The sequence below is a fragment of the Rhinopithecus roxellana genome, chromosome 1 (genome assembly GCF_007565055.1).
Source record: "Rhinopithecus roxellana isolate Shanxi Qingling chromosome 1, ASM756505v1, whole genome shotgun sequence".
NCBI classification, from domain to species: domain Eukaryota; kingdom Metazoa; phylum Chordata; class Mammalia; order Primates; family Cercopithecidae; genus Rhinopithecus; species Rhinopithecus roxellana.
Genome location: NC_044549.1, coordinates 184,640,494 through 184,667,419, shown reverse-complemented (window position 1 = coordinate 184,667,419; position 26,926 = coordinate 184,640,494). Strand labels below are relative to the sequence as shown.

The 26,926-nt window shown below is 38.8% G+C and overlaps 1 protein-coding gene across 3 annotated transcripts in view; it reads left to right on the top strand.

Moving 5' to 3' along the window:
* The window catches only part of STAG1 (stromal antigen 1), a 418,468-nt gene that overhangs the window by 331,218 nt on the left and 60,324 nt on the right, over nucleotides 1-26,926 (top strand). For all 3 annotated transcript variants that reach the window (XM_030934393.1, XM_030934385.1, XM_010364825.2), the window contains 6 exons: nucleotides 413-505; nucleotides 603-692; nucleotides 847-1,050; nucleotides 2,312-2,382; nucleotides 6,147-6,234; nucleotides 25,343-25,423. In XM_030934393.1, the coding sequence (XP_030790253.1) occupies nucleotides 413-505; nucleotides 603-692; nucleotides 847-1,050; nucleotides 2,312-2,382; nucleotides 6,147-6,234; nucleotides 25,343-25,423 (627 nt within the window). The remainder of the gene's footprint in view (nucleotides 1-412; nucleotides 506-602; nucleotides 693-846; nucleotides 1,051-2,311; nucleotides 2,383-6,146; nucleotides 6,235-25,342; nucleotides 25,424-26,926) is intronic.

Below are 26,926 nucleotides of genomic sequence, written 5' to 3'. Positions count from 1 at the left end.
AAAATAAGTGAGAATATATTAACTTCTGTTGGTATTTAAAAAGCATTACTTTAAAAAGTGTGTGTATATTTAACATAGGAAGATCACTGTTAACACGTTGAGATTAAAACCCTAGAAAAATTGGGTTTGATTGGTTTCAGTATTTTAATAATGGTAACTATGGTTTTATTAAAATGTGTATATTTTTATTTGACATAAACAGATAGTAATTTGCCCAAACTTTAGCTGTTTGATAAAGTAGTAGTGCATGTTATGTAAAAATTTGCATAAATTTTCATGTATTTATTTCAGTCATTAAGCCTCCCTTAAATATTTGGTTATATTATTTGCCAGTGCTTCATCAATATATGTAACATTTTGGATTTATAATTTAGCACAACACCCTTTAATTCTTTTCCGACTTTATTTCTAGGTGCTAACTGCCAAAGAAAGGAAAACTCAAATTGATGATAGAAACAAATTGACTGAACATTTTATTATTACCCTTCCTATGTTACTGTCAAAGGTACAGTTTCCTTTACAGTTTTGTTATGTCACTGAGTTTGCTTTCATTGTACTATTAAAGTAGTTACTGTCTTTTTCTTTGCTTCTTCTCCTTCTAGTATTCTGCAGATGCAGAGAAGGTAGCAAACTTGCTACAAATCCCACAGTATTTTGATTTAGAAATCTACAGCACAGGTAGAATGGAAAAGGTAATGATACTATGAAATTGAAATTCAGCTATTATAGTTTTATTAACTGAATTATTTTCATGTACTCTTATAGGCTTGTTATTTGACAGATGCTAATTTTTTATTTTTTATTATTAATCTAAATATTACAGTTTTTCTTTTTTTGTCTTCTCAGCATCTGGATGCTTTATTAAAACAGATTAAGTTTGTTGTGGAGAAACATGTAGAATCAGATGTTCTAGAAGCCTGCAGTAAAACCTATAGCATCTTATGCAGTGAAGAATATACCATCCAGAACAGAGTTGACATAGCTCGAAGCCAGCTGATTGATGAGTTTGTAGATCGATTCAATCATTCTGTGGAAGACCTATTGCAAGAGGTCTGTTCTAAAGTTAATGTGTACATATAATAATATAGACTAAGAATTTAAGATAGCTGAGTGTGTAAAGCATTTTCATTTTAAAATGAAATCGAGTAGAATTTTCTGCCCCTTCCAAAACTTAGCAACCTTATTATAATTGTGTATTCTATAAAGATCAGCCTTGGTTATGCCTTATTTTTATTCTAAAAATCTGTCATAAAAACTAGAATTTTTTTCTCTTTCAAGAATTTTTTTTTTTTTTTTTTTTTTTTTTTTTTTTTTTTTTTTTTTTTGAGACAGAGTCTTGCTTTGTCACCGAGGCTAGAGTGCAGTGGCACGATCTCAGCTCATTGCTCACCACAGCCTCTGCCTCCCAGGTTCAAGTGATTCTCCTGCCTCAACCTCTGGAGTAGCTGGGATTACAGGCACCTGTCACCACGCTCAGCTAATTTTTTTATTTTTAGTAGAAACGGGCTTTCACCATGTTGGCCGGGCTGGTGTTGAACCCCTGATTTCAAGTTATCTGCCCACCTCAGCCTCCCAAAGTGCTGGGATTACAGGCATGAACCACTACACCCGGCAAAAAAATCTCTTTAAAGTCTAATTTTTCCTAACTCATTTTCTATTTCTGGGACCTTATTTACATTTTAATACTGCTGAATTATTGTGATGTGCTAATGAATAGAGCATGCAAATTAAGTCTGCTTTTAAGGATGCCTGCTTATCAGTGGTATGCCCAAGATATCAGGCAAGCATTTCCAATTGCTTATTTTCTAATTATTTCTGTGACTTCTTCCTCTTTCCCTCTCTTTCATCAATCTGTGTAAGGCAATCTGGGACTTCCGTAGTTCTGTGTGCTCTGATGACCACATAACTGATTTATAAAAGACTCTTTCCTACTATTGGAACTCAACCATTATTTATGATTTTTCATTCATTGTGATTTTCAAGCTACAAAAGTGACTGACAAAATATTGGAAATAATCATTGAAAGTCTTTCAAGTACATACTTTTCACTTAGAAATTTTAAAGGGTTTTATCTTATAGTATTAATCAGAAAACTTTTCAAAGTCATGTTTATCACAACATTATTTAAAATGCAGAAATTATTTCTAGGTTGTTAGAGTTATGGGTGTTTTTTGCCTTTTTGCTTATTTGTATTATGGATCTACAATGAATATATACTATTTATATAATTTAAAAGAATAGGCAGTAAATAGTAATATACTATAATGTGAGTAAAGTTGTGGTAATGATGTGATGTGTCCTTTTTTTATAGGGAGAAGAAGCTGATGATGATGATATTTACAATGTTCTTTCTACATTAAAGCGGTTAACTTCTTTTCACAAGTACGTTATTTTATTTAAAGTAAAGGCAACGAGGTGGCTCATGCCTGTAACCCCAACACTTGGAGAGGCCGAGGTGGGCAGATTGCTTGAAGCCAGGAATTGGAGACCAGCCTGGCAAAACCCCATCTGTACATAAAACACAAAAATCGGGCATGAGAGTGTGCACCTGTGGTCCCAGCCGCTCAGGAGGCTGAGGCAGGAGACACAGGAGAATCGCTTGAACCCAGGAGGTGGGGGTTGCAGTGAGCCACGATCGCGCCTCTGCACTCCAGCCTGGACAACAGGCTGTCTCAAAAAATAAATAAATAAAGTAAATGTAGTAACCCAGGTGTGCAGGCACAGAGCTATGATCCTAGCCACTGAGGAGGTTGAGGAAGAAAGATCACTTGAGCCCAGGAGTTCAAGGCTGCACTTGATCATGGCGCTGGCCCATGGTAGTACCTGTGAATAGCCACTGCACTTCAGCATGGGCAGTATGGTGAGATCTGATCTCAATAACAACAGAAAGATAAAATAGATTTAGTGAATGACTTGTAACAGCCAGCTGAGTGACTGTTGTGTTTGACATTAATAACAATGGAAATTTTAGGCTTGGTGTGATGACTCACATCTATGATCCCAGCATTTTGGGAAGGCAAGGGAGGTGGATTGCTTGAGCCCCATGAGTTTGAGACCAGCCTAGACAGTAGGCAGATCCTATCTCAATTAAAACAAAATAGATGTTTTTTTAAAAATGGAAATTTTAGAGGAATATTGAGATGTTTTTCCTTTATTCGGATTTATCTTGATGATTATATGATTATGTTTTGCTATCACTGAACTACTTTTTTTTTTTTTTTTTTGACACAGTCTTACTCTGTTGCCCAGACTGGAATGTAGTGGTGCCATCTCGGATCACTGCAACCTCTGCCTCCCAGGTTTAAGTGATTCTTATGCCTTAGCCTCTCAAGTAGCTGGGACCACAGGTGTGTGCCACCATGCTCAGCTAATTTTTATATTTTTAATAGAGATGGGTTTCACCGTGTTGGCTAGGCTGGTCTTGAACTCCTGACCTCAAGCAATCCACTGGCACTCGACCTCCCAAAGTACAGGGATTACAGATATAAGTCACTGTGCCTGGCCTGTCATTTAATTACTTAAGGTATAAAATGTATTTACTATAATGATTTAGCTGTCATTTAATGTAATGAATATATACTGTAAAAGTTTAAGCCCATGAGTATTTAACAGATTAGACAGGCTTATTTCATCAGCTAGAGTGCTACAGGTAATCCCAGCACTCTGGGAGGCCGAGGCAGGTGGATCATCTGAGGTCAGGAGTTCAAGACCACCCTGGCCATGGTGAAACCCCGTCTCTACTAAAAATACAAAAAATTAGCCGGGTGTGGTGGTGTGCGCCTGTAATCCCAGCTACTCGGGAGGTCTGAGGCAGGAGAATTGCATGAACCCAGGAGGCAGAGGTTGCAGTGAGCAGAGATCGCACCATTGTACTCCAGCCTGGGCAACAAGAGCAAAACTCCATCTCAGAAAAAAATAAAAAGAAAGAAAGAAAATCTGGAGGACAGTTGGGCTTATATTGGTCAAAGGATATAAAATTTCAGTTAGGAGGAATAAATTCAACCCATCTATTGTACAACATGGTGACTATAGTTAAAAACAATGTGTTATATTCTTGAAAATTGCCAAGAGAGTAGATTTTAATATTTTTATTTTTTAAAAAAAAATTTTTGTTACAGAGTCTTGCTCTCTCACCCAGGCTGGAGTGCAGTGGCACAATCACGGCTCACTACAGCCTCAACTTCCTGTGTACAAGGGATCCTCTTACCTCAGTCTCCCAAGTAACTGGAACTACAGGAACATGCCACCACACTGGGCTAATTTTTTTTATTTTTTCTAGAGACAGGGTTTCACCATGTTGCCCAGGCTAGTCTTGAATTCTTGGGCTTAAGCAGTTTTCCTCCCTCGGCCTCCTAAAGTGCTGGGATTACAGGCATGAGCCACCGCACCCGACTAAGAGTAGATTTTAAGTGTTCTCACCACAAGAAAAAAATGATAAGTGTGTGAAGTAATGGATATGTTAATTAGCTCAATTTAGTCATTCCATAGTTTATACATATTTCAAAGCAACATGCTGTATACAATAAGTATATACTAATTTTTATTTGTTAACATAAAGGACAAAAATACATAAGATTTTCGGGAAAGCCATGAGTTACTCTTGTGAGCTTTTTTTCTTGAATTGTTCCTATATGCTTGGTTATTGTGTTGTTACTGTATCAGTAGAACAAGTGAATTTGAATAAGGAAGAAAGATTCAGATCACTGAAATTTATGTTGTCAAATTGTAATTTTCACTTCCCTTGTAATGAGATATGCCGGTCTTCTCCATGAAGAAAGGACAAAAGAACTTTTTTGTCCAAAGAGAGTTTGAATATAGCTTTTACACTGATAAGTACTTCAAAATTAAAAATTGATTTCCAAAATCTAAGTCTTTATATACAAGTAAATTTTTTTATTCCCTAGAAAAGCAAACTTTTGTTAAAAGAAAAAAACCTGTCATTTGAAAACAGAAGTTACTAGTGTCAGAATGACTATTTTTACTAGTAGAGCTCATGAGAATATAAAAATTTACCATTATAACATTCATAAGTCCTCAGCCCAAGTAAATAGCTATAGTGCAGTTTTTGAGCTTTCCCATTTTTCCTGTCCTTTGTCTTTATCTCCATTTTGGGAATATAGATCTCTCTTTCAAAAATATGCGTGTGGTTTTATTTTTAAATTGTAAATGGAGCTCTTTAAAATGTACTTTTAAATAGGCCTGACACGGTGGCTCACACCTGTAATCCCAGCATTTTGGGAGGCCAAGGCAGGTGGATCTCTTGAGCTGAGGAGTTCAAGACCAGCCTGGCCAACATGGTGAAACCCCATCTCTACAAAAATACAAAAATTAGCCAGGTGTCATGGTACACGCCTGTAGTCCCAGCTACTCAGGAGGCTGAGGCATGAGAATCTCTTGAACCCAGGAGGCGGAGATTGCAGTGAGCCGGGATCTTGCCACTGCACTCCAGCCTAGGCGACAGAGCGAGACCCTGTCTTAAAAAAAATAAAAATAAAACAAAAAAGGTACTTTTATATATAAAATAAAGGGAATTTATCCATTTATGGAATAGAATATGAGCTTACCTTGACCACGTGGTAGAAACTTTGAGTTAAATATGTGAGGTTTTATTTTTGTTGATTTCTTTAATAAATTCTTAGAATCATCGCTTTTTCTTTCCCTTTCTACCTTTCTTTCACATTTGAGCATTTAATGAGCTTTCCCTTTATGAATCTTTTTCAATTCTGCAAGGAAATGAAAAAAAATTTTTTTTTTTTTCTGAGACAAAGTCTTGCTCAGTTACCCACACTGGAGTGCAGTGGTGCAGTCTTGGTTCACTGCAACCTCTGTGTCCAGGGTTCAAGTGATTCTCCTGCCTCGGCCTCCCAAGTAGCTGGGACTACAGGCATGCGCCACCATGCCGAACTAATTTGTGTGTGTGTATTTTTAGTAGAGACAGCGTTTCACCATGTTGGCCAGGCTGGTCTCAAACTCCTGACCTCAAGTGATTTGCCAGCCGTGGCCTCCCAAAGTGCTGGAATTACAGGCATGAGCCACTATGCCCAACCGAAATGAAATTATTTTATTTTTCCACTCACTTGAACTGAGCTCAAATTTAAATTTCCTTCCGTTCTAGAATAAAACAAATGCATTTTTGTTTATTTCAGTGCACATGATCTCACAAAATGGGATCTCTTTGGTAATTGCTACAGATTATTGAAGACTGGAATTGAACATGGAGCCATGCCAGAACAGGTAGGAGTTTATTGATATTCCTTCTGTATGACTCTAGAAAGTTAAGTTTTTCTGAAGTCATATGATTATCAGAAGCCTTTTATAGAAAATAGTTGATAATTCTTTAGGGTGGCTGCCTCTTTTGAGAGAATTATTGCTATAGTAATTGAATATTACCGATAGGTATATTATATCGGCTTATGTGTTAGAGTAGAAAAAATAGAAAACTTTTGCTACAACATACCGTAAAAATGTTAATGTTAAGGTAGACTTTGCTCTATTAGGAAAAATACCATTAATATCTATGGCAACAATTTTAAAACTTTCAATTTATTCATTATGTAATGAAAATTGATGATGGGTATATTCCAGCCCTGTTCTAGGTATTAATCACATTAAGTATGGCTTAGTTTTTATATTAGAATCATAAATTAACATGGCAGCCTTTAATAGACTTTAGACCTTTGTACACTCATATATACAAGTTAGAGTAGAAGGGGCAGGAATTCAACAAATTTTGCCTAATCTGAAAAAGACTTCGGTGGAATAATTACTTGATTCAGTATGAGAAAGGAAGGAGTTATTTTGTACACTGTAGACATTCATGTAGACCAAAATATCAACCCCATCATTAAGTGTAGGTAGTATTTAGGGGTTATCTCATTGATTTCCATTTGGTAATACAGAATGCTTGGATGATACTTTATTACTCTAAAGCAGTAAGAATTTCAACAGATAAAATAATAATCTTATATTAAAAGTTAATCATGGGCGGAGCACAGTGGTTCATGCCTATAATCCCAGCCCTTTGGGAGGTCAAGGCAGGGTGAATTACCTGAGGTCAGAAGTTCAAGACCAACCTGGCCAACATGGTGAAACCCCATCTCTACTAAAAATTTAAAAATTAGCCAGATGCAGTGGCATGCACCTGTAGTCCCCAGCTACTTGGGAGGCTGAAGCTGGAGAATCGCTTAAACCTGGGAGGCAGAGGTTGCAATGAGCCAAGATGATGCCACTGCACTTCAGCCTTGGCGACAGAGTGAGACTCTGTCTCAAAAAAAAAAAAAAAAAAAGTTAATTATGAAAACAGTACTTTATTATTGCTGTGATTAATTCATTTGAATTGCATAACATTAGTCATTTTCTTGGTCCCTACAAATGTCCCTGATTATGTTAGACGTTCTTATTGTAGTTTGTGAAAAGACACTAAATATTTTACCCTGTCTTTTTAAAAATGTATTGCTGACACCAACTTCCCATCCTCTCTTTATCTCAGACCAGCAGCCTAAATAAAATTCACTCATATTTTCAAGCCATGCTTCTAATTTGAAAGTGAATGAGAGAGTTAAGATATTCTTTTTATCCTTTTCTCTTTCTCCAGGTAGAGAATAAGTGTACATCTCTGTTTCATCTACTGTGTCAAAATTTTTAGACTTACCATACCATCATTATTGTCCTAGTTCTGACTCGTGACAGCTTCATAATGTTGTCTTCTATTGTTATTTTTGTTTTCTATTGCTTATGTTCATTGCATATGTCTTATTTCCTCCATTTTTATTGTTGGATAAAAGAGCATACTTATGTGACATTAAAAGTTTTGTGGCTTTAGGGGCTGGGCGCGGTGGCTCACACCTGTAATCCCAGCACTTTGGGAGGCCAAGGTGGGCAGATCACAAGGCCAGGAGTTCGAGACCAGCCTGGCCAATATGGCGAAACCCTCTCTCTACTAAAAATACAAAATTTAGCCGGGCACGGTGGCGGGCGCCTGTAGTCCCAGCTACTCGGGAGGGTGAGGCAGGAGAATCGCTTGAACCCAGCAGGCAGAGGTTGCAATGAGCCGAGATTGCACCACTGCACTCCAGCCTGGGTGACAGAGCAAGAGACTCCATCTCAAAAAAAAAAAAAAAAAAAAAAGGTTTTGTGGCTTTAAGTTTGTTAATTTCTTTTTTTTTTTTTTTTTTTTTTTTTTTTTGAGACGGAGTCTCGCTCTATCACCCAAGCTGGAGTGCACTGGCCAGATCTCAGCTCACTGCAAGCTCCGCCTCCCGGGTTCATGCCATTCTCCTGCCTCAGCCTCCTGAGTAGCTGGGATTACAGGCGCCCACCACCTCGCCCGGCTAGGTTTTTGTATTTTTTAGTAGAGACGGGGTTTCACCGTGTTAGCCAGGATGGTCTCGATCTCCTGACCTTGTGATCCGCCCGCCTCGGCCTCCCAAAGTGCTGGGATTACAGGCTTGAGCCACCGCGCCCGGCCGTTAATTTCTTAAACACATATTTTTAACCATGTGTATGAAGTTTGAGTGCATGACTCAAATATGACTAGATTGTACTCTTGTTCATTTTAGCAGCTCTGATAAATATCTCTTAAGATACTGTTGAAAATACAGAAATTCTATATTTAACCACTTCTTTTTTGTTTGTTTGAGATGGAGTCTCACTCTGTCACACAGGCTGGAGTGCAGTGGCGTGGTCTCTGCTCACTGTGACCTCCACCTCCTGGGTTCAAGCGATTCTTCCGCCTTGTCCTCCTGAGTAGCTGGGGTTATAGGCCTGCGTCACCACGCTGGGCTAGTTTTTGTAGTTTTAGTGGAGACGAGGTTTCCCCATGTTGGCCAGGCTGGTCTTGAACTACCAACCTCAAGTGACCTGCTTGCCTTGGCTTCACAAAGTGTTGGGATTTCGGGCATGAGCCACTGCACCTGGCCCTCAACCACTTCTTAATACAACCATGCAAGCTCACTTTTTAGGGTTCCAACTGTGTGCTTACAATAAGAACTCAGAGAAAATACCTTTTAGAGCAGGGGTACTGAAGAGCTACCAAAATGTTTATTACTGTTGACCCTCAGTTGTTCTTAATGTTTTGAAGATACCTTAAAACTTTCTAGCTGTTTGGGGAGACTACATTGTCTATATGCTTGACTTTTTTTTTTTTTTTGTAATGATAGCCAGTTCAACTAGAAGTTCCTAGTGCCGTCCTTCACTGAATTGTTACACAGGCATACCTCATTTTAGTGTGCTTTGCTTTATTGCGTGGTTTTTTTCAAATTGAAGGTTTGCGGCAACCCTGCATCAAGCAAGGCTATCAGTGTCATTTTCCCAAAAGCATATGCCAACTTAGTGTTTCTGTGTCACATTTTGGTAAATCTTGGTTATTTCAGACTTTTTTGTTAGTATTAAATCTGTTATGGTGATTGGTGATCAGTAATCTTTGATGTTTCTGTTGTAATTGCTTTGGGGCACTATGAACTGTTCCCACATAAGATGGTGGACTTAATCCATCAATGTTATGTGTGTTTTGACTGCTCTATGACAGGCCCTTGCCTAATCCCTTTCCCTCGCAGGCTCCCTATTCCCTGAGACAAAACAATATTGAAATTAGGCCACTTAATAACTCTACAGTGTTTCTTAATGTTCAAGTGGAAGAGTCACACTTCTCTCATTTTTCGTGACTGCTGACACAGCAGAAGTAATTTTTACTTTCAAGCCTTAATTATTTAAGAAAAAAGCATTGCGTTAAGTCTTACGGCTGCCATAGAAAGTGACTCCGCTGATGCGTCTGAGAAACTTTTGGGAAGGATTCACCATTCTCGACGCCATTAAGAAATTAGTGATTCCATGGGAGGAGGTCCAACTATCAACATTAACAGGAGTTTGGAAGAAGTTGATATCAGTGTTCATGGATGACTTTGAGTGGTTAAGACAAGTACAGAAAGTCACTCAGATGTAGTGGAGATAGCAAGAGAACTAGAATTAGGAGTGGAGCCTGAAGATGAGCCTGAGTTGCTGCAATCTCCTGCTCAAACTTGAAGAGATGAGGAGTTGCTTCTTATGGATGAGCAATGAAAGAGATGGCATTTACTCCTAGTGAAGGTGCTGTGAACATTGTTAAAATGACAACGAAGGATTTAGGATATTACATAAATGTAGTTGATAAAGCAGTGATAAGGGTGTGAGAGAGTTGTCTCCAGTTTTGAAAGAAGGTCTGTGAAGAAAATGTTGTCAAACAGCATCAGTGCTGCAGAGAAATCTTTTATGAAAGGAAGAATCAATCGATACAGCAAACTTCACTGCCATCTTGAGAAATTGCCATAGCCACCCCAACCTTCAACAACCACCCTGTTAAGTCAGCAGCCATTAACATTTGAAGCAAGACCCTCCACCACTGAAAAAATTATGACTCACTGAAGAGTCAGGTGATCATTAGCATTTTGTAGCCATGAAGTATTTATTGTATTGTTTACTTAAGCTATGTACATTGGTTTTTCAGACATAATGCTATTGCACACTTTTATATGCGTTGCGAAACCAAAGGTTTTGTGACTTGCTTTATTACAAAATTTGCTTTTTTGTGATGTCTGGGAGTAAACTTGTGCTATATCCAGGGTACGCTTGTATATTTGTGTTATTTTTTTCCCCTCCTAGTGATTTATCTTTTATCATACCAGTACTGTTTTAACCATTATAGTTTTAGAATATGTGGAAGACTGGCCAGGCATGGTGGCGCATGCCTGTAATCCAAGCCTTTTGGGAGGCTGAGGCACGCAGATCATATAAGGACAGAAGTTCGAGACCAGCCTGGCCAATATGGCAAAATGCTGTCTCTACAAAAAATACAAAATTAGCCGGGCATGGTGGCACGTGTCTGTTATCCCAGCTACTCGGGAGGCTGAGGCAGGAGAATCGCTTGAACCCAGGAGGCAGAGGTTGCAGTGAGCTGAGATCATGCCATTACACTCCAGCCTGGGCAACGAGCAAAACTCTCATCTCAAAAAAAAATTTTTTTTAATATCTAAAAAGTAAAAAATATGTGGCAGACCAAAAAGAAATTACCTATTCTAATAATTTTTTAAATAAATTTTTTAAAAATCAAATTATAGAAATGTTACAGAAAATTCACCTAATCCATTTTCAATATTTTCCCACATTTCTGCACTTTACACTATCTATACGTATATATGATATAATATATGTATATATTATATAATATATATACATTATATAATATATGTGTATTATATAATATACATTATATTTTTATATACAATATGCATTATATTATAATGTATATTATAAATATATAGTATATTATAAATATAATGTGTGTGTTACATATGTTAATATGCATATGCAAAATATATATTAGGCCAGGCATGGTGGCTCATACCTGTAATCCCAGCACTTTGGTAGACCAAGGTGGGTAGATCACTTGAGGTCAGGAGTTTGAGACCAGCCTAGCCTACATGGTGAAATCCCGTCTCTACTAAAACTACAAAAATTAGCCAGGTGTGGTGGCATGTCCCTGTAATCCCAGCTACTTAGGGGGCTGAGGCACTCGAATCACTTGAACCCAAGAAACCCAAGAACAGGACCTTGCAGTGAGCCGAGATTGTGCCACTGGACTCCAGCCTGGGTGATAGAACGAGATTCGGTCCAAAAAAAAAAAATTGCCACAACCACCTGAACCTTGAACAGCTTTTTTTCAGCCTAGGACCCAATGCAGAATAATACATTGCATTTAGTTGTTAATTTGTTTTTGTGTCCTTTAATCTGGAATTGTTTCTGAGCCTTTATGTTTCATGGCATTTTGAAGAGTAATAGACTAGTTATTTTACAGAATGTTCTTACTTGAGTTTTGCCTGATCTGCATGTTTAAATTTTAGTTTCACTTTCTTGGCAGGACTACTACATAAATGATATTTTGTCCTCAATGCATCACATCAGGAGGCATGTGATGTCAGTTTGTTCATTATTCATGTTATTAACTCTGATCACTGACTAAAGTGAGGTCTGCCAAGTTTCTCCTGTGTAGTTACCAGTGTCCTTTTTAATTACTGAAGGGAGCTGTAGAAGTATTCTTTAAAACTATGTAATAATCCTGTTTCTTATCAGACTCTGACATAATAGTTTTAGTATCCATTTATGATCCTTGCCTGACTCAGTTATTACTCTCGTGGTCACAGAGTAGTGACTAAAATGATGATTTTCTAACTCTGTTGTTTATTTTGTATTTCTTAGTTGGCACTGTACGGTAAGGAAGAACTTTCCTTTCTCCCTTCATTTATTCATTCACTCATTCACTTTTTACAATTTTAAATTCCTTTAAGAAACATTGGTATCACTGCAGACTCATGGATACCTGTTTTATTTGACAAGTTGTAAATCAGTACTCTTGTTTTTTATTTTGGTTATCAAATTGTAGCAGATTTGGCCAGTGGGAGTTCCTTTCAGTCCAGATCCTATGTACTTTAGAAAGGTCAGGCTTGGTGGCCCATGCCTGTAATCCCAGCTACTCAGGAGGCTGGTGTGATCTTTGCTCATGCAACCTCCACCTCCCAGATTCAAGTAATTCTCTGCCTCAGCCTCCCAAGTAGCTGGGATTATAGGCGCCCACCACCACGCCCAGCTAATTTTTGTGTTTTTAGTAGAGATGGGATTTCACCATCTTGGACAGGCTGGTCTTGAACTCCTGACCTTGTGATCCACCCGCCTTGGCCTCCCAAAGTGCTGGGATTACAGGCGTGAGCCACCAAGCCTGACCTTTTTTGTGCTAATGAATTATTTTTAATCTGTGAAAAGTACTGAAAGTTATTGCAGTTCTGTAACAACAATAATCATTAGCTTGTGAAAAGCACACATTTCAGAATTTATTGTAATATCTCTTATGCCTGCTTTTGTAGAATAAAGTCAAGATATATTTAAATTCTTTCTATTCTGTTTTGTGATTTTGTTCCTATTTTCTGTTGGTATAGTTTTAAATTTAAATGTCATCTCAGATAACCTCTAAGAAAAATAATTTTTTTATTTTATTTTTTTCATGAAACCATTTGGAAGATGAAATATTAATTTTATGCTTTATAGTTTCTACAACCCTCAGTAGATTCTAAAAATGGAAAACCAATCAAGCATTTATAGGTGTTTTTGTAAATAGTATTTGCTATAGAACAAAATTGTGTGACTACACCCATGAAAATGAAGTATAATCATATATCACTAACTTTGGGCCTCTCAAGTCATCAGGATAGAAAACTTTTATTTTGCTCTTTTTATATACTAAGTACTATTTTAAACTCCCCCTTTGCCTGCCCAAGCTGGAGTGCAGTGATCTCAGCTCACTGCAACCTCCACCTCCTGGGTTCAAACAGTTCAAACAGTTCCCATGCTTCAGCCTCCCAGGTAGCTGGGATGACAGGCATATGCCACCGTGCCCAGCTAATTTTTGTATTTTCAAGAGATTCTCATGCCTCAGCCTCCCCAAATAGCTGGGATGACAGGCATGTGCCACCGTGCCCAGCTAATTTTTGCATTTTTAGTAGAGATGAAATTTCACTATGTTGACCAGGCTGGTCTCAAGCTCCTGACCTCAAGTGATCCACCCATCTTGGCCTCCCAAAGTGCTGGGATTACAGGAGGGAGCCACCAGGCTGGTGACTTTCAAGTCTTTTACATTTAAGTCTTTTTAAGTCTTTACATTTGTTTCATTTTAAGTCTTTACATTTGTTTCAAAATATCCCCATTTTCGTTTTGTTGATGATGAAACCAAAGATATTAAATAGCCTTAGGTCACACAGCTATGGCACACCACTCAAATCCAGGTTTTTAAATTTTTTTCATTGTCTCTTCTCATTTTCTGCTACTAATGTGTTGTTTATGGTAGCTTGCACTACTCGTCCACTTTACCCATGTCTTCTGATGTTGGCCTTATGGCAAACTTTTTATTTTGAAACAGAGTCTTGCTCTGTCACCCAGGCTGGAGTGTAGTAGTGTGATCTCAGCTCACTGCAGGCAACCTCCACTTCCCAGGTTCAAGCAATTCTCCTGCCTCAGCTTCCCAAGTAGCTGGGATTACAGGAGCCTGCCACCACACCCAGATAATTTTTGTATTTTTGGGAGAGAGAAGGTTTCACCATGTTGGCCAGGCTGGTCTTGAACTCCTGACCTCAGGTGATCTGCCTGCCTTGGCCTCCCAAAGTTCTGGGATTCCAGGCGTGAGCCACCATGCTCGGCCAGCAAACTCTTACTTTTTGTATTTATTTATTTACTTTTTTTTTCTTAGACAAGGACTTGCCCTGTTGCACAGGTTGGAGGGCAGTGGCACAATCACAGTTCACTACATCCTCTACCTCCCAGGCCCTCAGCCTCCCAAGGAGCTGGGACCACAGGTCTAAGCCACCACACCCCAGCTCATTTTTTAAAAGAAATATTTCATAGAGGTTGGGTCTCACTATGTTGCCCAGGCTGGTCTGGAACTCCTGGGCTCAAATGGGATCCTCCCACCACTGCCAACCCAAATATTGGTATTACAGTCATGAGCCACAACACCCAGCTGTATTTATCTTTTTTCGGATATCTTTTTATGTGTTTTAGTGGCAATTATGGGGAGAGATTAGATGCTAGTATTTAATACTTCATCATGAACTAGACACGAACACATTCTTCAGACTGAGTGTAATGTAGGGGGTGAGTTTCAATGTGGTCACATTTTGGCTGGGCACAGTGACTCACAGCTGTAATCCTAGCACGTTGGGAGGCCAAGGCAGGTGGATGACTTCAGGCCAGGAGTTTGAGACCAGCCTGGGCAACATGGCAAAACCCCATCTATACTAAAAATAAAAAAATTAGCTGAGCATAGTGGCGTCTCCTGTAATCCCAGCTACTCGGGAGACTGAGGTGGGAGAATCACTTGTACCTGGGAGGCAGAGGTTGCAGTGAGCCGAGATCGTGCCTCTGCACTCCAGCCTGGGTGAGACTGTCTCAAAGAAAAAAAAGTAGTCACATTTAAGCCAATAGCGGTTATTGGTTTTTGGATAGATTGTGACTTATTATTTATTTACTTTTATTTTAATTTGTGTTTTGGAAACGGAGTCTTGCTCTGTCACCCAGGCTGGAGAGTAGTGGTGCGATCTTGGCTCACTGCAACCTCTGCCTCCCAGGTTCAACCAATTCTCCTGCCTCTGCCTCCCGAGTAGCTGGGACTACAGTGCCCACTACCATGGCCAGCCAATTTTTATATTTTTAGTAGAAACAGGGTTTCACCATGTTGGCCAGGCTGGTCTCAAACTCCTGACCTCAGGTGATCCACCCACCTCAGCCTCCCAAAGTGCTAGGATTACAGGCGTGAGGCACCGTGCCTGGCTTGTGACTTGTTATTTATGTTTTTTTATGTTGATAGAGTCATGCTTTTCTTAGAAGACTACACACTTATTTCCATGACTGAGCTTATAAATTATTTTGGTTACATACTTCTGATTATTCCTTGGTCATACTGTATCAAAACCTTTTAGTATTCTTCTATCCATTTTTTATCTGTCTAGACTCCTAAGTCAAAAAGACACGAATCTAGGTTAATGCCTCCCTTTTCTTCATCAGCACACACACTGTACATCCTACTTGCTGTTTACCTTGTCATTATTTACCAAAAATGCATTTGGGTGCCAAGTCCTGAGAATATAATGGTGTGCTACAAGCAATCCTTAATCTCATGAGGCTCTTGGTTGTTTTTTATAAATTCTACCCTCTGAATAGCTTCTTGCCATACTCTTTTAGCCCTACTACCATATCCTTAGTTTAATCCCTTACAGGTTGGTGCAAAAGTAATTGCAGTTTTTGCCATTACTTTTAATGGCAAAAAAAAAAAACGCAGTTACTTTTGCACCAACCTAATAGTTTCTTTTGAGGATCACATCAGAACCTTTCTGTTTTAGTAACCTCAGTTTCACCCTCTCTCCGTTCTAGGTTCTGTTACAGTAACTCTCAACTATGTGTATGCATGAGAAACTCTGATAATGTTTTTTAAAAAATACCTGACTACTCTCAAATACTGTTTGTATGCGTGGATTACTTTGCCAAATCTCTATCAAAATTGAAAGTGGACATACCTTTCTTTAAGGATTTGTGGTTCCAGGAATTTAGATTATAAATATATACTTGGATATGTGTACAAAGGCATAGGTACAAATATGTTCATTGTAGCATTTATGAATATTTAAAATTTAAAACATTCTACATGTTCATCTACAGAGAACCAGTTAAATACAGCAGGATAAAGGATGATGAGAAGATTTATATATACATACATTTAGTTGAAACTTATTTTTGGATGTTTCATAAGAAACTATTAACGGTGGCTTTCTCAGTGGAAAACTAGAGATCTTTAGTGGGGAAGAAAGTTAATTTGAATTGTACACCAGTTATACTGTTGGATATTTTACCATGCACATCTAATGCTTTTTATTTTATTTTATTTTTTTGAGATGGAGTCTTGCTCTGTCGCCCAGGCTGGAGTGCAGTGGCGCAATCTCGGCTCACTGCAACCTCTGGCTCCTGGGTTCAAGCGATCCACTGCCTCAGCCTCCCATCTAATGCTTTTTAAATTAAAATACAGTCCAGGCACAGTGACTCACACTTGTAATCCCAACACTTTGGGAGGCTTAGGTGAGCAGATCACCTGAGGTCAGGAGTTTGAGACCAGCTCGTCCAACATGATGAAACTCGGTCTCTACTACAAATACAAAAAATTGCTCAGCATGGTGGCATACACCTGTAATCCCAGATACTTGAGAGGCTGAGGCATGAGAATGACTTGAACCCGGGAGGTAGAGGTTGCAGTGAGCCAAGATCGCACCACTGCACTCCAGTCTAGGTGACATAGTGAGACTGTCTCAAAATAAAAAATAATTATTTAGCAATGAACAATTGAAAAGTGAAATATTATGAAATGTATAAATGTATTATTTACAATAGCGCCAAAAACATGAAACACTTAGGTATAAATCTAACAAAGTATGTACAAGATACGTATACTGAAAAGTATAAAACATTAATGAAAGAGGCCGGGTGCGGTGGCTTACACCTGTAATCCCAGCACTTTAGGAGACTGAGGCACGTGGACCACCTGAGGTTAGGAGTTCGAGACCAGCCTGGCCAATATGGCAAAATGCTGTCTCTACTGAAAATACAAAATTAGCCGGGCATGATGGCACATGCCTGTAATCCCAGCTACTCGGAAGGCTGAGACAGGAGAATCGCTCGAACCCGGAAGGCCGAGGTTACAGTGAACTGAGATTGCACAACTGTGCTCCAGCCTGGGCAACAAGAGCAAAACTCCCTCTCAAAAAAAAAAAAAAGAGATTGCAAAAAGAGAATAGAATCTCTACACCACACTGTTGACATATGATTTTTCTTTTTACTCTTCCTTGTTTCCGATATTTGGAATTTATGTGTAAGCTTGACGGTACAATTTCAGAGTCTTGAGTTGCCAAGAATTAATGTGCGTTAGCCTGCTTCGTAATCCATTCTTTGGGAAATCTTTTAATTCTTTAATCACGGAAGTTAACCTTCTACTGCATGAGTTTTTTACTTGAGTTTTTCATGCTTCTAATGATATATGTTTTTTAACTTAGGATCTAGTATCCTGCTAATAATACAGTACATTGATTGGATAATCCCCCATTTCCTAGAATTTATGAATCTTCTCTCTTTACTGAATTGTTTGCTACTTTGTATCACTGAGGATTTGCATCAGTGTTTGTGTATTTCTTAACATTTCCTTAAAAATGTTACAGTGAATTTTACTCTGCCATATTATTTTGAATTGTTGTACAGCAAAATTGACTAATTTTTCTATTTATGTACAGTCTTATGAATTTTAATGTGTTTAGATTTTTGTAGTCATCACCATAATCAAGATACAGAACGGTTTCACCATCCCAGAAGACTTCTTCATACCATCCTTTTATAGTCATATGCTCACCCTAGCCAAAACTCGTGGACATCAGTGATTATTTTTCATTACTATAGTTTCATCTTTATAAGATTTCCAAATAAATGAAATCATACAACATGTAACTGTTTAGAGCATAATGTCTTTCACTGAGTATAATGTCTTCCCGTTAAGTAATGTTTTTGAAATTAATTCAAGTTGTGTGAGTCAAAGTTGGTTCCTTTTTATTGCTGAATAATATTCCACTGTGTGGATACTTCAGTTTGCTTTATCCATCTGGCCACTGAAGGACATTGAGTTGTGTCCAGCATTTGCCTGTCACAATTAAGTTTGTCATGAATTTGTATGCAAATTTTTGTCTGAATTGATAAGTACTCATTTCTATTAAGTAAATGCCCGGAGTAAAATTGCTAGGTTTTATGGTAATTATATATTTATTAGAAACTGTCAAACCGTTTTCCAGAGTGGCTATACCATTCTGCATTCCTGCCAACAATGTATGAGCTTCATTATTGTGTATCATCATTGGTACTTGATAATTTTTACTTTAGCCATCCTTCTAAGTATATAGTTTTTTTTTTTGAGACAGAGTCTCATTCTGTGGCCCAGGCTGGAGTGCGGTGGCACGATCTGGGATTACAGACACCTTCTACCACACCCAGCTAATTTTTGTATTTTTAGTAGAAACAGGATTTGCCACATTACCCAGGCTGGTCTTGAACTCCTGGGCTCAAGCTGTCTGTCCACCTTGGCCTCCCAAAGTGCTGGGATTACAGGCATGAACCACCACACCGGGCCTAACATCTGTTTTTCCTCATACTAAAGATGTTGAGGCTGGATGCACTGTCCCACGCCTATAATCCCAGCACCTTGGAAGGTCGAGACAGGAGGATCATTTGAGTCCAGGAGTTTGAGATCAGCCTGGCCACCATGGTGAAACCCCGTCTCTACTAAAAATACAAAAATTAGCTGGTCATGCTAGCACACATCTGTAATCCTAGCTACTCAGAAAGCTGAGGCATGAGAATTCCTTGAACCTGGGAGGCAGAGGTTGCAGTGAACCGAGATCATGCCACTGTACTCCAGCCTGGGCAACAGAGTGAGACTTTGTCTGAAAAAACAAAACAAAACAAAAGGTATTTTTTCATGTGTTTATTTATTTGCCAGCCTTATATCCTCTTTGGGAAAACCATATTGATTATTTGCATCTAAATGCTCATTTTGAAGAGGATGTTAATTGTCACTCTTATGAACCCAGTCTAAAAATGATAGACCAATATTGGCTGTCAGACACAATTAAGTTTAGTTCACTCTTTTATCATCCACCTGTCCACTAAAAAGTTTGAACCTCCTTCTATTTAAGGTATCTTGCCAACAGAAAAATAGAAGAGCCGAGATTTTCCACTGTCATTACGTGGATTTTTAGGATTTTAAACATATCCTATAGGTGTGGATAATATGCATGTATACACACACACATATATGCATAATTATTTTCCTGTTATTCTCTAATCTTAATTCAGAGTTTATTTTCCATGTAAACTCAGTTTTCTAAACTTAAACATTCCAGAAGCTTTACATTAATAATAAAATTAATCTTCAAGATGTGCAATATCTGTCATTAGCCACAAGCTGTGGCTTGTGTAGCCAAGCACAAGCTGTGTAGCCAGCACAAGTAGTGCTGGCTGCTATAATCAATTAATTTCAAAATCTCAATGGCTTAACACATAGGAATTTATTTCTAACACCCATAACCATAAAGTGTCATTAGGGGAAGTAGGGTGTTATTGCTCTCCCCAGTCATTCAGGGACCAAGGTTTTCCTGGGGTGTTGGTGTCCTGGCAGACAGAAGATAGAAAAGGCACTCCTGCTTGTTAATTTGCCTAGAAATGTACAATACACGTTAGCGTTTCCTCCTAGGAACAGCATTTCCTCATGGAAACAGGAGGACGGAGAAGGTGGGTTGGAAAAAATTATTAGTCATCAGACTAATAATGACTTGCTGTCATTTGATGATCCTCTCCAGGCTCAGAGCAATGTTAATCAAAGGCAGAAGGGGTACTCAAGGTTGCAACAGTGGCTTTTGCCTTTTTCAATTTTCTATTCCTTGTTTCTTGTTTCATTTGTCCTCCAGAAAGACGAAGTTACTGAATAATGATTTCTGAATGAGTTAGGATAACATTGCTGGTGTGGAGGATAAAATATCAAAATGACTAAGAGTGAAGCTTGATAGGAGAAGTTCTGAATTTTGTTTTGGTGTCAATAAGCTATATTGTTATGGAATTATGTCTGTGAGAAAGCAGAATGTTTCCCAGTCAATGAGAGCAAGCTTTTTATTTTAAGGTAATGCAGTGGAGTCCCTTTAAAAGTAAACTTAAAAGGAATACCAATGTGTGAAACAGATTAGAATGGGAATTCTATATTTGTAACAGATAATGGGATGACCAAATGTCTCTCTTCCCTCATAACCCCTGACAAGAAACTTCTTTAAAACTATGAAACAGCCTGAAATATTTCTAGTGTAGGATAATAGAAAAGTAGAAGGAAAGGAAGTGATATTTATAATGAGTAGGACAATGACATAACCAAAATAAAGCAATTCTTCTTCAACATTACTTTTTTCCAGCTTAATTTCTCATTGATTACTATTAATTTATGTATCACTCTTCTAGTAATTTAACAAATACGGTTTCAAATTCAAGGGAATTTTTAAAATCTTGTCTTTTCCATTCAGACCTCATTGTTATTGTACTTAATATTATAGTTTAGAATTTACCTTAAGGTATCTCAGGACCATTGAACATCTTCTAGTGTAGTAGGGTGATTTGTTTAGCACTAATGTTTATAACTTGACAGTGTTCCAGTAGTCTATTTTCTGCATTCTGACATGAGTCATTTAATTATGTTTAATAAAATCCTGACATGATCTCATTAATGTTGCACCAAAGGCAGCACCACTTATTCCTCTAATTCTTTTTTTTCTTTCCTTTTTCGTTTTTTCTTTGCCTTTTTTTTTTTTTTTTTTTTAAGTCAGTCTCTGTCGCCCAGGCTGGAGTGCATTGGCATAATCTTGACTCATACAACCTCTGCCTCCCAGGTTCAAATCATTCTCCTGCCTCAGCCTCCCCAGTAACCAGGAATACAGGCATGTGCCACCACGCTTGGCTAATTTTTTGTATTTTTAGTAGAGACAGGGTTTTGCCATGTTGACCAGGCTGGTCTAGAACTCCTGACCTCAGGTGATCCACCCACCTCAGCCTCCCAAAGTTCTGGGATTACAGGCATGAGCCACTGCACCCAGGACCAGGTTATTCCTCATACCTCCAATTCTTAAGAGTTATTGTCAGTCTCAAGTAGGCACATTGGAAGTATCTTTTGCTTGAGTGATCTGAAACCTTAAAATTTATTATTTTTTTTCTTTTTTAAACAGAGTCTCACTCTGTCACCCAGGCTGAAGTACAGTGGCATGATCTCAACTCACTGCAACCTTCGCCTCCTGGGTTAAAGTGATTCTCACGTCTCAGCCCCCAAGTAGCTTGGACTACAGGTGTGTACCACCACGCCCGGTAATTTTTTGTATTTTTAATAGAGACGGGATTTTACCATGTTGGCCAGGCTGGTGTCGAACTCCTGACCTTAGGTGATCCACCCGCCTTGGCCTCCCAAAATGCTGGGATTACAGACATGAACCACTGCGCCTGGCCTGAAACCTGAAAATTTTAAAGTAAAATCAGCTAGGCCGGGCATGGTGGCTCACACCTGTAATCCCACTTTGGGAGGCTGAGGTGGGCGGATCACAAGCTCAGGAGTTCGAGACCAGCCTGGCCAACATAGTGAAACCCCATCTGTACTGAAAATACAAAAAATTAGCCCGGTATGGTGGCATGCGCCTGTAGTCCCAGCTACTCAGGTGGCTGAGGCGGGAGAATCCCATGAACCCGGGAGGAGGAGGTTGCAGTGAGCCAAGACCACGTCATTGCACTCCAGCCTGGGTGACAGAGTGAGATTCCATCTCAAAAAATAAAAAAAAAGTAAAATCAGCTGTAACTCGCAACTAGTTCCTGCAGCATTCTACTTGTTGATTTCCCTTTTAACTTATTATCTACATATATTTACCTTTATGGTTTGTAGTTTATCAAGTGGAGAAGATAATAGTGACACTAGATAAATTTACTGATTAAATAATGGAATACTGGCTGGGCGCGGTGGCTCACACCTATAATCCCAGCACTTTGGGAGGTCGAGGCGGGTGGATCACCTGAGGTCAGGAGTTAGAGACCAGCCTGACCAACATGGTGAACACTGTCTCTACTAAAAATACAAAAATTAGCTGGGCGTGGTGGCACTTGCCTGTAATCCCAGCTGCTCAGGAGGCTGAGGCAGGAGAACTGCTTAACCCGCCACTGCACTGTAGCCTGGGGGACAGCAAGACTCAATCTCAAAAAATAAAATAAAGGAGTATCAATATTAGGTATGCTTTATTGCAAAAAGATACATCATTTATTCAAAAAATGTAGTAAACATTTTGTGTACAAAAATGCAGTAAAAGACCTACCCAAAGCCTGGGCGACAGTGCAAGACTCCATCTCAAAAAAAAAAAACTGAAAAGGTGCTCATCCTCATTGTATTTAGAGAAATGTAAAATTAAAACCACTACTCATATGTAATAGAATTTCCAAACTTAAGTAATCTGATATCAAGTGTTGGTAGAAATGTGAAGACACAGCAACTGTCAATGACTAGTAGATACACTTTGGATAACAGTTTGGGAATATCTAATAACGTTATACATACACATACTGTATGATCCAGGAGTCCTATTCTTAGAGCGTCAGGAATAGGATTTTGTCTCTGTTTTCCAGAGAGACAGATATCAGAATTCAGGAAAGTAAGATTGATTAAAGATTACAATGTAAAAGAGAACTCCAATTTGGATATGTTTTTTACTACATTTTTGTTTGAATACTTGATGTATCTTACTGCAATAAAGCATACTTAATATCGATATTCTCAAAATGCAGTCTGGGAACCTATGGGGGGTTTCCAGGACAGGTCCATGAAGTCAAAACTATTTTTACAATAAGATCAAGATGTTATTTCCTTTTTTCACTCTCATTCTCTTGCAAGTGTACAAGTGGAGTATTGGTGTCATAGCAAGGAATATTCATGTTATCTACAAAGGTTATTAAACTGTACCTTCTTTTCCCAAACTACTTTGTGAGACTGGATTTTTTCGTATACTTCAATGAAAACAATATATTGTAACATAATCCAAAACAGGAAAATTCAGTTGTTTTCTATTAAGACAGACCTTAAAGAGATTTGCAAAAATGTAAAACAGTGCTACTCTTATTAAATATTCTTTCCTTTAGAAAATTTATTTTGAGGCCAGGCGCAGTGGCTCACACCTGTAATCCCAACATTTTGGGAGGCCGAGGTGGGCAGATCACGAAGTCAGCAGTTCCAGACCAGCCTGGCCAACATGGTGAAACCCTGTCTCTACTAAAAATACAAAAATTAGCCAGGCATGGTAGTGGGCACCTGTAACCCCAGCTACTCGGGAACCTGAGCCAGGAGAATCGCTTGAACCCGGGAGGCGGAGGTTGCAGTGAGCCAAGAGTGCACCATTGCACTCTACCCTGGGCAACAAAGTGAGACTTGGTCTCAAAAAAAAAAAAAAAAAAATTATTTTGTTTTGGGGCCGGTTGCGGTGGCTCACACCTGTGGTCCCTAGCACTTTGGGAGGCAGAGGTGGGAGGATCGCCTGATCTCAGAAGTTCGAGACCAGCCTGGGCAACATGGCAAAACCCCATCTCTACTAAAATCCAAAACCTTAGTCGGGCGTGCGCCTGTAGTCCCAGCTGCTCAGGAGGCTGAGGTGGGAGAATTGTTTGAACCCGGGAGGTGGAGTTTGCAGTGAGCCGAGATCACGCCACTGCACTCCAGCCTGGGCGACAGAGCAAGACTCTGTCTCCAAAAACAAAAAAAAAGAAAATTTATTGATAATCGGGTACCATGGCTCAGACCTGTAGTCCTAGCAGTATGGGACACCAAGGTGGGTGGATTGCTTGAGTCTGGGAGTTCGAGACCAGCCTGCGCATCATGGTGAAAGCCCACCTCTACTCAAAATAGAAAAGTTAACTAGACATAATGGTGCATGCCTGTAGTCCCAGCTACTTGGGAGGCTGAGGTGGGAGGGCCACCTGAGCCAGCAAGGCTGAGGCCACAGTGGGCCGTGATCACACCACTGCACTCCAGCCTGAGTGACAAAGTGAGACCCTGTCTCAAAAAAAAAAAAAAAAAGTTTATTTCTTTTCAGAAAGTTTTATTATTTGTTATGTAATAAATTTTTTAAGTGAATTAAGTATTTTATAAACATTTCTTAGTTTTAGTTTCTAATACAATAGTATTGAGAGAGATAACCCACATAAGGAAAAACTTTTTTGGACTCTTGGTGACTTCTAAGAGTACAAACAGATCCTGAGAACTAAAAACTCTGAAAACCTCTGCCCTAGAAAAATGCATGCAGAGTGCACCAAGAGACATGTATAAGCATGTTCATCGCAATATGATCCATAGTGGCCTAAAACTCAAAGCAGTGTAAAAGTTTATCAATGATAGATGAATAGGGAGTATTCTAAATATTACACAGAACTAAAAACGAATGAACTAGGTACATGCAACATCAATAAATCTGAAACGTAAATGTTAAATGAAAAACGTCAGACTCAAAGTAATACATATTGTATGATTACATTTATGTATTGTTCAACGATATGCATAAAAATCTTGAGGAATGCAGACTTAGGTAATTAAAATATGCCAATTCCCAAATAATCCATAATAACTGTTGCCCTTGGGAGAAGAAAGATGCTATATTGGGAGGAGATGCTAGCAATGTTTTATTTCCTGATGTGGGTGGTGGTTACACAGGTATTTTTTTGCTTTATATTCATTAAGCTTTATACTCATAAGTGTACTTTTTGATATGATTATTTTCACATTAAAATTCTTTAAAACAAGTAGAAATTTTCTTATAAAATGTGGGGAAATACTTTAGATTCAGTTATTTCAACTATAAAATTTGGATAAAAATTATTTCATCAGTCTCCTTTTAAAAATTTGACTAAGCAAAATATTCATGACACTACATTTTTGTTTAAAGATAGTGCTATTTCAATCTATATTTATTCCCATATGTTGTGTCTTTATTCTCTAGACTGATACATTGGTTTGTCCTTTTTAACCAAATATTTTATACATTCTCATTAATTATACAAAAATTTGGACTTGAAGCTATACTATCAAATAACAACTGTGATAAATATTATTACCTTAGCACGGTGCAAACAGATTATCTCATTTTTTTTGAATTTTTCATTAAAAAAATTTTTTTTTCATTTGATACAGATAGTCGTGCAAGCACTGCAGTGTTCCCATTACTCGATTCTTTGGCAGTTGGTGAAAATTACTGATGGTTCTCCTTCCAAAGTAAGTAAGAGTTTCTGTAGGCAGAAGGGTTATTACTGAAATAATAACCTTGCTTAACTATTTAATAATTTACTATTATCTGTTATTGTATAATATAAATTATTGTAATATTTAATAAAATATATGATTATTACCAGTTCTTGGTTTATCTTATGAGTAAGTATACATTTACCTCTTTGGGAAGAGCCAAAATCTTCAAGCAAAAGACACATAGTTATGTGTGTGTATATATATGTACACACGCACACAGATTAAAACTTCTTATATAAAATCACTGTAGTAGACACAAGAGCTCTGATAGGTAACATGCTATTAAAAAGAATAACATTGAGGCCGTGCCTGGTGGCTCACGCCTATAATCCCAGCTTTGGGAGGCCAAGGCAGGCAGATCACTTGAGATCAGGGGTTCAAGAACAGCCTGGCCAACATGGTGAAACTGCGTCCCTACTAAGAATACAAAAATTAGCTGGGCATGGTGGTGCACACCTGTAGTCCCAGCTACTCAGGAGGCTGAGGTAGGAGAATCATTTGAACCGAGGAGGTAGAGGTTGCAGTGAGCTCAGATCATACCACTGCCCTCCAGCCTGAGCGACAGAGTGAGAGACTGTCTCAAAAAAAAAAAAAAAAAAAAAAAAACACAAACATTAGCCGGATGTGGTGTTGGGCACCTGTAATCCCAGCTACCGAGGAGGCTGAGGCAGGAGAATCGCTTGAACCCAGGAGGCAGAGGTTGCAGTGAGCCAAGATTGCGCCATTGCACTCCAGCCTGGGCAACAAGAACAAAACTCCATCTCACACACACACAAAAAAAGAGGCCGGGCACGGTGGCTCAAGCCTGTAATCCCAGCACTTTGGGAGGCCGAGACGGGTGGATCACGAGGTCAGGAGATCGAGACCATCCTGGCTAACATGGTGAAACCCCGTCTCTACTAAAAAATACAAAAAACTAGCCGGGCGAGGTGGCGGGCGCCTGTAGTCCCAGCTACTTGGGAGGCTGAGGCAGGAGAATGGCATAAACCTGGGAGGCGGAGCCTGCAGTGAGCTGAGATCCAGCCACTGCACTCCAGCCCGGGCAACAGAGCGAGACTCCGTCTCAAAAAAAAAAAAAAAAAAGAATAACATCATTGAAAGGTAATAGTATGTAGCCTTTGATTCTGGCAGTATGATACCGAGAGACACAAAGTGAACAACTCTCTTGAAGTTAAAAACAACTTAAAATGTGGGTAAATTTTTTTATTTTATTTTAATGTATCCATGACCATGCAAAACAGAAAAAAATGGGGGCTAGGGATTAAATGAAAAGTAAGATCAAGAAAGCCAAAAAGAGCACTGAAGACTGCTTTACCTTGAGGATCTTTTCTAATGTACTGTCCAAGGTGCGTCCAGGATAGAATGTCTCATAGGTGGCCACATCTCTCAGATTATTTTGGGATCCTAACGAGCTACTCTCAGCACAGTGGTGAACTAGAAATAAACCCACACCAGTTTCCTTCAGGGGCTGGG